The following is a 12431-nucleotide window of genomic DNA, read 5'->3' as shown; positions in this document are numbered from 1 at the left end:
TTTTTTTTGGTTAATAATGCTGTCTAAATTTATTGTAGTTAATCTATTCTTTTTTTTAACATTTTATTAGGGGCTCATACAACTCATCACAAACCATACATATACATACATCAATTGTATAAAGCACATCTGCACATTCCCTGCCCCAATCATTCTCAAAGCATTTGCTCTCCACTTAAGCCCTTTGCATCAGGTCCTCTTTTTTTTCCCTCCCTCCCCGCTCCCCCCTCCCTCATGTGCCCTTGGTAATTTATACATTGTTATTTTTGTCATATCTTGCCCTATCCGGAGTCTCCCGTCTCCCCCTTCTCTGCCGTCCATCTCCCAGGGAGGAGGTCACATGTGGATCCTTGTAATCAGTTCCCCCTTTCCAACCCACTCATCCTCCACTCTCCCAGCATCGCCCCTCACACCCTTGGTCCTGAAGGTATCATCCACCCTGGATTCCCTTACCTCCAGCCCCCATATGCACCAGTGTACAACCTCTTCCCTATCCAGCCCTGCAAGATAGAATTCAGATCATGGTAGTTGGGGGAGGAAGCATCCAGGATCTGGGGGAAGGCTGTGTTCTTCATCGGTACTACCTCACACCCTGACTGACCCATCTCCTCTCCTAAACCCCTCTATGAGGGGATCTCCAGTGGCTGACACTTGGGCCTTGGGTCTCCACTCTGCACTTCCCCCTCCATTCAATATTATATATATATATATATACATATATATACACACACACACATATATACATATATATTTTTTGCATGATGCCTTATACCTGGTCCCTTTGGCACCTCGTGATCTCACTGGCTGGTGTGGCAAATAAGTTTTAAGGAAATAACAAATATTGAAACCTTAGTGCTGCAAATGAAAAAGGATACTGTTGTGGAAAACAATATAGAAATATATATAGATTTACATATCCCTGATTTCATATAAAGAAAAATAATACAAGACAAACAAAAGAACAATAACATAAGGGTGGGCATCAAGCAGAGCCGTGTCATAAAGACTAATTGTTCTTAGATTGGGACTAGAATTCACCGCAAGCCCAAAGCCATTCATATATCTATGGCTTAAATATGTCTCTGGTTTACCTTAGAGATATCATTATCATTTGATGTTGGAGAGCATCTAATAGTGTTTTTTTGTGCTTCTCTTCTGCCTCATAGTTTGTTGTGTGTTTCCTACAATATTAAAAGTTTGCAAGTGGCCATACAAGGGACAACTGGTCTCAATTTACATAAAACTGAAAAGGACTTGCTTGGGCAGATCGGAGACCAATGGTCAGCTGGACAGCCAGAATCCACTCCGTGGTGGGGAGTGTATCTCCTTGTTCAAACTGACATGCAGGCCATAGGTAATGGTGCATTTTGCCAAAGCAGATAGACCAAAGCGGCACACATTCCAAGGAAGAAGTCTGTCTTTGACATCCCATTTGTTTCCTAAGCCAAATTGCCTTCTCTGGACGGAACAGCTCATCCATTTACATTGTATAACCAGACACTCTGAAGCTTGGCAGATGTGAATGGACAATCCTGAAGCAGTAATTGATTCCTTGAGGGTACTTGCCTATTTCTCCTCCAAGAGTAAATGATCTTCTAATGATTTGTTTCTATTTTTTCCACTCTAATGAATAGACCAAGTTGTTTTATGTAGGGATGGTCTTCACTATGTAGTTAATATTGGCTTGACTTCAGAGGGTTCTGTTTGTTTTTAAGTCAGGCGGTATAATGTAGTGCATCAAAAGCCATCTAACTTTAGGAGTGGGGGTGGTGAAACACCATTGGTATAAAGCTCATTCTTAAGAAGTGGAGGTACGACTCTCCAAACTTAGTACCAATTAAGACACACTCCGTTCCTTCTATGGTACTCTCTAGTTTATGCTTGGCTCCATAATTTGTTGCAGTAGCTACACAGAATCCGCAGACCATACTCACTCTTACATGGCTTATTAGGAAGGTTAACAGATCAACTTGAAAGTCACAGAAACTACTTGGGATCAAGATCACCCGGGAAATAGCTTAGACTGGAGACAAGACATAGTTCTTTAATCAGGACAGCTTCCATCCCAAACAGTTCTCAGCCCCTTCTGCCTTAGGGTACAACAAGACTCCATTTCCAATGTAATTTAAAGAGAACATTGATTAAGTCTTAAAAGAGACCAAGATGACTCAAAGATAGAGACATAGAGATATCATCTGGATGAGAGAGGCCATTAACAAGAGGTGAAAATGGTTTCCAAGGGTTCACAATTGAGACCCAAGATATATAGGGCATGAGAAGGTGTGTGTACAAAAGAAATTACCACACAACATGACTGGTGGCAGATAAATACATCACAATTACAGGTGGGACTACAAAAGCAGGAATGGGATCATGGTTGGGACACATACATCGTTACATAGATGTGCTTACAAGATTGGTTCAGGGACGTCTGACCAAAACAGTCAGGGTAAGACTGATAGGATACAACTTTAACTCGTGACTGTGACCCCTGTACAACCCCAGTGTACTGACCTCCATCAAGGATGTACCTAGGCAAACCACTAAGAGACTGCCCTTCCCCAGGTTGGCTGGAGAGTCGTGGAGGCAGTCCACTCTCCAAGAAATTGGAGGCAGGATTGTCTACATCCTTGGTTAATGATCAGAAAGACTTCAATGGAGGCGTCATCTGTGTGAGGGCTCTGCTTATGGATTTGGGGCTGTCATCTGTATCCTGATGATATGCTCATAACTTAAGCTCTAATACACGTCTCAGCTGGACACTCAGGCACAGCGATCTTACTCTCAGGTGTTTCTGTTGGTCTTTGCTCTACTCGGGCAAGAGATGCATTCCTTTCCTTCAGTCAGCAAGTGTTCAGAGACACCCCACTTCACCAGAAAGCCTCCAACTTACGGTCTCTTGCTCTATAAGTACAAAAAACTCATTGCAGTCACCTCACACTGGTCTCTTGGTTCTTGCTGCTCACCCAGTCTTGTGCCATTTTGCTGTCTCTCATCTGAGAGCTTTCCCTGGCTCCTTGCTCTAGGAGGTTCCCGGTGCCAGGGTCCCACGACCAAAGAGCTCACTCCACTTGTTCTTGATCGTAGTGGGGTCCTCCAACCTCTAGAACTTTTCTTGGCACCTTCTATATTTGTTATTGAATTTCTCTAGTGCTATTTTAAATGATATAAACACTAAAGTAAAAACAATTTATAGACTTCCAGGGAATCTTATATTTTTATGACAACTGATCATAAATATCCTAGGAATGTGTTCAAGAATTGTAATAGCGAAACCACAACTCAGGAATGATCACTCTTGGAGGACTTGAAAGAGGAAAAATTATTAGCTGGTATGTTAGGTTGTGTGTGTGTGTGTATTTATACAGTAGGAAGGAATGTGATGGTTAATTAGTCTGCACATCTGTTCAGAGGGCTCAGTTCAACTCACTTTCGTGGAACAGTTTATATAAAGAAGATTCTTCAACTCACTCAGGCTGTTGGTCCAAGGTCAAGGAAACAGATAGCAGAGTCTTCCCCCAGGCAAGACAGACAGAGTCAGCCAGCAGGCAGCAGAGTGGGCAGCAACAAAAATAGTGTGCAGCTTAGCAGAGCAGGCCCTGATGGGATCTCAAACGCAAACAATGCATGGCAACACAATCCACCAGCCTCGAGTTCAAGCAATGGACGCACCAGCAGTGTGACTAAGAATGTCTTGAAGGAGACTCAAGCTCTAGCAACATGCTCCATGGGTTGGCTTGGCTCACAGGTAGTGAAGCACATGGTTGAGGCAAAGAAGGAGCTCAAAGAGCCATATGCTGGTCAGATCACTAGGGAAGAAGAGAGGGATGCCTACCATCAATAATATTGCTCTCTGTTGCCCTCCAATCAAACTGACCAGATTAGACTCCGCCTACGTGTCCCTATGGAAGCCTTCTTGGCACAATAAACCTAACTCTCATAGCTGGTGACCCAGAGGAACCAGCGTTCTGGAAGATCTGGGTCCTGAATGTTGGGTAGGTGTAGCTTTGACCCACAAGTAAAGTCAGAAGTGGAGGAGGTTGGGATTTCTAGTGCAGAGAAGATTGTTAGTAAAGGAGGAAGGGGTTCATGGGATGGGTGCATTCTGGGAATGTGGAAATACGTGAGAGGAAGTAATGTGCCGGTTTTTCTTCTACATGTTAAAACTCCCTTTGAGGATTTTCCTTACAGCATAAAGAGCAAGGAAAGGTATCTTTCCTGGAGCAAGAAAGGATTTAACTTTCTTCACCTATTTAGTTATTTGCTTGAAAACACATTCGTTCATCCATATACTGTCGTTTTTGAAGGTTTGGGTGAAAATATACATTACAAAAAAATCGTAATTCTACAAATGCATTGCTCTTTCCTCAGCCAAATGGCGTGTATTTGACCATGTTAAATACAAGCAGTGCTTTGTTGTTTGTTAGTGGAATTTCTGTGCCATAAACTGTTTAATAGTCTAAGCATGACTCCATAAAGGAACGTAAACATTCTTCCCCACAAGAAGAATGGAAGTGTTTAAAAATTTTAAAAGTGATTTTGGCAGTCAATTAATCAAAGGCAAAATCAGGCCATCTCAGATCTTAAGCAATATATGATGAAAATTAAGTGAAATTTAAAGCCAATAAAATCCTTTTAGAGATATAGTGACCTTCCAAAATTTTTACTGAGCTAAAATCTTGGTTTGTTTTGAAGTTACTTGTCGATGTAATTACTCAGGTTGTAAAAGTGATTGTGTGGCATCAATCTGCCATAATCTGAATCCCATAGAATTTAATAACCCACCACCCTCCATCCCTTCCTAACCACCCACTCATTTCTGCCCTAGACAATTCAGCTCTTTGTCTCTGAGATTCAGGTTTTCTGAAGCACATGCATCTGCGAGTGCCCATGCTTGCAGAAAACAACATCATTCCCATAATCTTGAAACAGAGAAGGAAATCATCCCTTGCCATTTTTCTAATATATTCTCAATTTGAAAACTTTCAGGGAAATAAGACACGGCTAATTTCCCAGGAAGGTAGGCCTGCCACGCACGTAAAGTCTGGCACAAATTGGGATCCAGAGCGCACAGTGTGAGGCTCTGGAGCAGGAGGGCACCAGTGAACCAGTGATCCCAGCATCTCCAGCTCAGTCAGCGCTGAGAGTGAAGTCGGGGACTCTTGAGGCCTCAGGATAGAGTCTTGCAAATGTCCACATGGGTAAGTGCTTACTGGCAGGGCCACTGAGTGCTCTTGGTACTGTATTTAGAATTTCCAAAACCCCAGATCAAACTCACTGCCATCAAGTAGATTAAACAATGGCCTTTTGAAAGACTGTTGACCTCTCTGAAGCCAGCCCTGCCTCCCCCCTGACAATTTCTTATGATGCAAACTAGAGGGGAGGAGGAAAAAAAAACAGAGGAAAAACATGGATTTATGAATTATCTTATAAATTTAATGTGCTTTAATGAATTGAAGCATTTTCCAGTTTTCCTATGCAAATCATCCACACTCCAGCCACTGAGAGTCCTTCTGGATGGTTCTCTATCCTTGTATCTGTTAATCAATTCCATGACACTGTCCACCGGGAAAATTACAACAAATTTATAACAAAATCTCAAACTCCCTGTCACTGGGTCTATTCTGACTCATAGAAGCCCTTTCGGACAAGCTAAACCTACTCCTGTGAGTTTCTGAGACTCTGAGTTGAAAGCCTGGAATTTCTCCCTAGAAGCGGCTGTGTCACAAGCCGCTAGTGTAGTGGTGTGGTTCTCAATCCTTTCATACAGTTCCTCATTTGTGGTGACCCCCAACTTTGAAATTATTTCCGTTGCTACTTCATCACTGTCACTTTGCTACTGTTATGAATCGGGCGACCTGTGAAAGGGACATTCGACCCCCAAAGGGGTCGCGACCCACAGTTTGAGAACTGCTGTGGTAGTGGATTTGAATGGCGCCATTCTAATGCATAACCCACTGCACCCCCGGGGCTCCTCCAAAACTTCCAATATTTGTAATAGTGGAGAAGAAATTCAGCAAAGAGAAAATAGGTGGCCAAAGACAGATACATCATCAATGATTTGTCTCATGGAGGCTGAAGAGCAATAAAAGAGCAATAGCATATTTCCAAAATCAACAGAGGCTTCATTCCTTCCAAAGATATGAAAATTACAGTGAATTACTATTCTAAAACCATTGGGTAGTAACAAAACACCCCAAACCAGCCAAACTCACCGCCAATGAATCAATTGTGATTCATAGGACAGCTGCCCTTGTAAGTCTCAAAGACTAACTTTTTATAAGAGTGGATCCCCAAATCAGGAGGTGATCTTTATTGATCCCCCAGGCAGGAAGGGTGGAGGAGGACACACATATTATCATTGTTATCTGGCCACGTGTCTGAGTGCTGAGAAGCATACCTCTAGCCTAGGAGCCTCGGTTGTGTGTGCGCGTGTGTGTTTCAGTGGACTTAACCATCTTGCCTGTACGCATATCCCCTCCAGGGCTTTCGTATGGGCAAAGCGAGTGACTATATATTTAAAAACAAGACAACACAGCCACAAGCTCCCATGGATATCTCTAATGCAAATTTAACATTATGGGCTTTTAAACTAATTTTCATGATTTGACATGTGCGTGAACTGAAATGTGGATCCTCTTTCTGTTTCACAAAATCTTAACCCTTAATAGCATTTGCAGTCATTTATTTGCCACAATGCGTGTCTGATAAATGCTCTAAGTAAGGAGCCCTGGCGCCCAGAATCAGCTTACCCATGGCAAGGTCCGCCGCTGAAGCCACCAGCCACTCTCCTGGACAGACTGTGCTTTCTACTCAGGCAAATGTCAGTCGTGGAAACAGATGGGGCGGTTCTACCCTGCCCTACAGAGTCATTAGCTTCCCACATGGCAGTGAATCTTGAGTGAATGATGGACACAGAACTTTACCATAGTCAGAATTCAATAACACATGTATCTTTGTAAATTCCTTTAATTCAGGGAATATGTCTGTTCCATGGTGTCAATATCATGTGGCCAGGAGAGTATCCCGCACGTGTGCTTTTGAGTGCATGCGGTCTGTTGGCTAGTTTTGTTGAGCTTTGCTCCTTTGGCCCATCACTGCTCTCTTGGGGGCTCCCACCTATGCTAAGCACGTTTCATGGACAGGAGTTGCTTATCTACTTTAGGCAGAACGCACATCATTTCCTTAACATTCCCACATCCGTTCTCATTTGTGCTCATGTTTCTCCGGTGGATTGAGGACTGTGCCAGTCTCGCCATTCCTTAATTTCAAGTGGAAGAATCTCTTTTGTTTTAATATTTATTTCTTTGGAGAGAGAAGTTTCAACACGACCCACAAAAAGGCCATTTTGACTTTTTTATTCCCTGAGAGCGATGCTGATTATTGTAACTCTGGATACAACACACACACACGCACACACACTCACAAAGGTATTATGGCATTTAGGATATTCTAGAAATATTTCAAGTTACTTAAATCACGCACACACACACAATTATCGCCTTCATTGCCTAAAATAGCAAGGGAAATCAAAAGCCTGCTGACCACCTTTTAAACTCGTATTTTGGCTTTTTCTTGTATGCTGATGGTCAGCAAAAGATTATTTTTCCATGATAAAAACAGTTAATGTTGGAAAGGAAGACATTCTGTGGGAACAAAATAATTCACTTGGTATAACTTTATATATAATCCTATTCAATAGATCTGTCTGTACTTAAAGAAAAAGTCTGTATCTACCCTGTCCAATAGGTTACCCGTTAGCCACACAGGACTCTTAGCTGACATGTGCTGTTCTAACTGAAAATCTACTTATTTTAATTTTAATAGACATAGCTTGTGGCTACAAGTTGGCACCACAATTCTAGATAGTTAATAAATATTTTCCAATTTTAAAATTGTCACGTGACGTTTTCAAAAATAAACTAGCAGTTGCTCATTTTGGGAATAATGTCTAATCCTCATCTCTTCCTGTAACGCACCACCCAAAAGGTCCCGTTTGAGAGGCAAATGGAAATTCATTTCTGGCCAGGGGCCATGTACCTACCTAACTCTTGATCAGTTGTCCTTTACAAGCTTCCATCCCTGTCTGCTAATTCCGGAGGGAAATAACGCAGAATTTATAATTTTATGGTTCGGTAGTTACTGAAGAAAAACAAACACAATCATCAATCACAACTTGAGCTGATCCCAACAACCCAAACGACCCCAAAGCCCCGGCAAGGATAAGACGAAGGAACGAAGCACTGTACTCTATTCTCGTTTAAGTTCCTTTTGTTTTCTTAGAACTCCTTGACTTTTAAATCAATGTCCACTTATTTTCTCAATTATAGAAAATTTAAATTTAAACAAAATTAGTAAGAATAATACATAAACCTCAATGTATCTGGAATCCAATAAAAACCACTGTTTTCAGAAGATGATTATTATTTCATCTCTCTCTTTTTCACTCCTCTTCTCACATCCCAGGAATCATGGGTTGTGTTATTAGCATTTCCTCATGGTGCCTGTTTCCTTTGCTGTTAAGTTCATCGGTTTAAAGATATTTGAGGATCTTCAGTATGTTGTACTTGCTATGCTTGTTGAGACTTTGAATGTCTTTTCCTTCACCGAGTTGGTGTCATTTGTGCATTGCCCTGATAGATTTTGATAGTTCCTTGCTCACTTATGCATGTCCCATCCCAGACCTGGGGCCAGATCTTTACACAAGGGCTCTTGTGTCATTGGGTGGGAAGTAATATTTCTGGACCACATGTGGGGTGCTGGAATGAAAGATTAGTTCTTATATTTGAAAACAATTTTATGGATGGTGAATATGGTAGCATGATGGATTATGCATTGGGCCGCTAACCCCAAGGTCAGGAGTTTGAATCCACCAGCTACTGCCCAGGAGAAAGATGATTCATTCTGCTCCTATGAAGACTGATAGCTCTGGGGCAGCTTTACTATGTCCTATGGGGTCACTATGAGTTGGAATCCACAGACTGGAAGTAAGGGTTTTGGTGGGGTTTTTTTGTTTATTTTAGTCATACAAAATATTTTGGGTCCTATTTGCTATCAGCATATACACAAATAATAGAAGTAAAATATATTTTAAAATACAACTAGGCAAAATACAAAACGTTAGTAGTCCTTTAAAATGAAAAAGATGATCATGAGAAAAATCAAATTAGTGTGTCATACAACTAATTAACTTGAACCTCCTGTGGCAGCAGATTTCTTTGGTTATACTGGGTGTTGTCCCAAAGAATACTCCAGCATGCTCCAAAGTGCTTATATGTTGGTGCCTTTTATTTAGGAGAAACATTTCAGAAAGAGGCTTCAAACAAGGTCATATTAAAAAGTGCTGGGTGTATTTTGCCACATTTAAAGGGCCCTTTGATGAACAGTGGGATGTGCTTTTCCGGAACTCCTCAATTGGTTTTTGTCAGTGTTCACCTGAAGTCTAGGCGGGCTGCTTGATGTTCTGTGCTTCCTTTCCTCCCTCTCCTGTAGACAAAGAATTCATCTACAGAGAACAGAAAGGAGATGTGATACTGCGCAATGTCGACACAAACGTGTCTACAGTGTTAATCGAAGGCAAAAAAATTGTAAGTACTTTCTTTAATGGCCAAGATAATTTCAATTTTTCCTCCTTCAAGTCAATAAAGCAGAAAATGACTTTAGGTTTCAACTTTTAGTATAGCCAAGCAGAAGCAATAAACTTGTAATACTACAGGCTGAGCAACTAAAGATAATGTGAAATTGAAACCACACTAATTTAATAAGATGAAAGCACAGTTTCTCTCCGTGGATGGGAAATTTCTCTGCAGGTGTTGGAAGCAAGCGTTGCATATCATATATAATTGAAAGATAACGTCCTAAGGCTCTTACGCATTTACAGAACACTTGCAATAATGCCCATAAAATACTCCAGGAGGACGTGCTCAATCTGGATTTAGAAACACATATTCACATGCACAGGGACTATTAAAGAGACTTATTTAAGATATTGACTGAAGAAATCAATATTTCTTTTAAAATCAATTTAACAACATACCAAATGGTGCAGGAAGTATCACAAGAAGAACTGGTCACAATGCAATCATTTCAAGAGGTGGTGATGACCAAGAACCAATGACATTAAAATCAGAAGTGCACATTGCCAGAAAGGCATTAGTGAAAAACACGGCTACAGGAATTGATGAAATACCAACTGAAATACTCAAACGGGTTGATGGCAGTATGGGCAACACTCACGAATCTATACCAAGATACTTGGAAACAGCTACCTGGCCAGTTTGCTGGCAGGCTGAAGGCTTCTCTTGACTGGCATATATACAGAGACTGATGAACCCAAGATGGGCAGTTCAGAGGGCAGGTTTCTGGCTGCAGAAATGAATGAACCCAACATTAGTAGTGAAGATGGTTGTAAGGTCAGTAATTAAGAGAGCAGGTTGCAGATGATGCTTAGGAGCAGCAGGCAATACAGTGGCCTTGGATCCTGTCCAAAGGAGCAGAGAGTGAATGATGAGAAAGATGCACAATTCAGACTTAGCAAATATCAAGGGAGTTTTTCCATCGTGGACCACATCCCTGAGGACACTTCTTTTCAAGTGATTAGTTGTTCATGACAGAGCTCATTAAGGACATGATTACATTATGTAGTTCATACAGATTCACTGCCAAACCACTGAGAATCCTGGCCCAGCCAATTGGATACCAAACATTAAATATCATATACATTCAAGTAAAAATCTGTTTACTATAACTCAAGAATGGTTGCAGTGGTACATTGACTGGGAGCTGCCAGAAAGTCAAGCCTGATTTAAAAGAACACGCGGAAGGAGGTACATCATTGCTGACATGGGATGGATCTTGGCTGAATGCAGAGGACACCAGAAAGACACCAGGTTTTCATTGACTGTACAAAGGCATTCCGCTGTATGGATCATGTGTTAGTCTGGATACATTAGAGAAACAAATGTACAGAAACTCATGTATAAGACAGAGTTTTATATAAAGGGTAAATACACATCAAGAAAACATCCCAACCCCGTGCTGCCCAAGCCCGCAAGTCCAACATTAGCCCATATGCCTCACATCAATCCGCAAAGTCCTCTTCCATCTCACAAAACACATACAATGACGCCAACTGCAGGAGGAAAGCCGAATTTGTGAACGTGAAAGCATCTTAGTGCTGGCAGGGGTCTCTACAAGGCTGCTCCAGCACCCAGGGCTGCATTGGGATAGGTCCATGTGGCTTCTCCTCAGGGATGTCTTGCAGGAAGTGAGCCTTGCCAGCTGAAGCAGGGAACTGACTAAGGCAGCTATACCCTGGTCTGACCCTCAGAAAGTAAGAGACCCGAAAACTAGAAAGGCTAGGCTCATGGAGCCATTTATCTATCTGCTCTTCAATTAACCCCACATGTGTTTATCAGCCAGGTTGTCACATTAAACGTTAACTCTCAGATCATTACAACTGTGGAAATTCCAGAACATTTCATTGTGCTCGTATAGAACCTGTATGTAGTCCAAGAGGCAGTCCTTGGAATAGAGATGAAATGGCTTAATATCAGGAAAGGTATTCATCAGGATGGTAGTCTTTCATCATACCTATTCAATCTCTGTATTGTGCACATAACTCAAGAAACCCAACTGTATGGAGAAGAATGTGGTATTAGGATTGGAGGAAGACTTACTAACCACCTGCAATATGCAGATGACACAACTTTGCTTACTGAACGGGAAGAAGACTAGAAGCACTTACTGATGAAGGTCAAAGACTACATCTTTCCATGTCATCTACAACTCAATGTAAGAAAACCAAATTCCTTGCACCTGGTCCATAAATAACATTGTGACGAAAGGAGAAAATAGTAAAATTGTAAAGGATTTCATATGATTTGAATTCACAATCATTGTCCAAGGAAGCAGCAGTCAAGAACTTGAATGTATAATTGTTTGGGGCAAATCTTTTTGTAAAATACCTCCTTAAATGGTTACATCTCAAAGATGTCAGTTTCGGGAAAGCAGATGTGCCTGACTCAAGCTATGATTTCTTTATGGGCCTCATATGCATATGAAAATGGAAAATGAATAAGAACTGATGCTTTTGAATTATGGTTTGGGTAAAGAATATTAAAAGCACCATGGTCTGCCAGAAGAACAAACAAATAGGCTTCAAAGAAGAATAGCCAGATGTTTTTTAAAAGTGAGATGGTGAAACGTCTCATGTACTTTGGAAATGCTATTAGGACATATCAGCTCCTAAAGAAGGATATCATGCTTGATAAAGTAGAGGGTCGGTGGGAACAAAAGGAAGATGCTCAGAGAGATGGTTGACACAGTGGTTGCAGAAATGGGCTCAAACTAACAGCATCTGTGAGGATGACACAGGGCCTGGTAGTGTTTCTTTCTGTTGTGCATACAGTCCCTATGAAATGCGACCAACA

At 41.4% G+C, this 12431-nt stretch overlaps 1 protein-coding gene across 1 annotated transcript in view; it reads left to right on the top strand.

The window, feature by feature from the left end:
* The window catches only part of DPP6 (dipeptidyl peptidase like 6), an 890123-nt gene that overhangs the window by 503067 nt on the left and 374625 nt on the right, over positions 1-12431 (top strand). Inside the window, exon 4 of the mRNA XM_075550777.1 lies at positions 9493-9587. Within this exon, the coding sequence (XP_075406892.1) occupies positions 9493-9587 (95 nt within the window). The remainder of the gene's footprint in view (positions 1-9492; positions 9588-12431) is intronic.

Source organism: Tenrec ecaudatus, chromosome 5 (assembly GCF_050624435.1).
Source record: "Tenrec ecaudatus isolate mTenEca1 chromosome 5, mTenEca1.hap1, whole genome shotgun sequence".
Classification (NCBI taxonomy): Eukaryota; Metazoa; Chordata; class Mammalia; order Afrosoricida; family Tenrecidae; genus Tenrec; species Tenrec ecaudatus.
The sequence above is the reverse complement of the archived record's forward strand: the minus strand, read 5'-3'. Positions and strand labels throughout refer to the sequence as shown.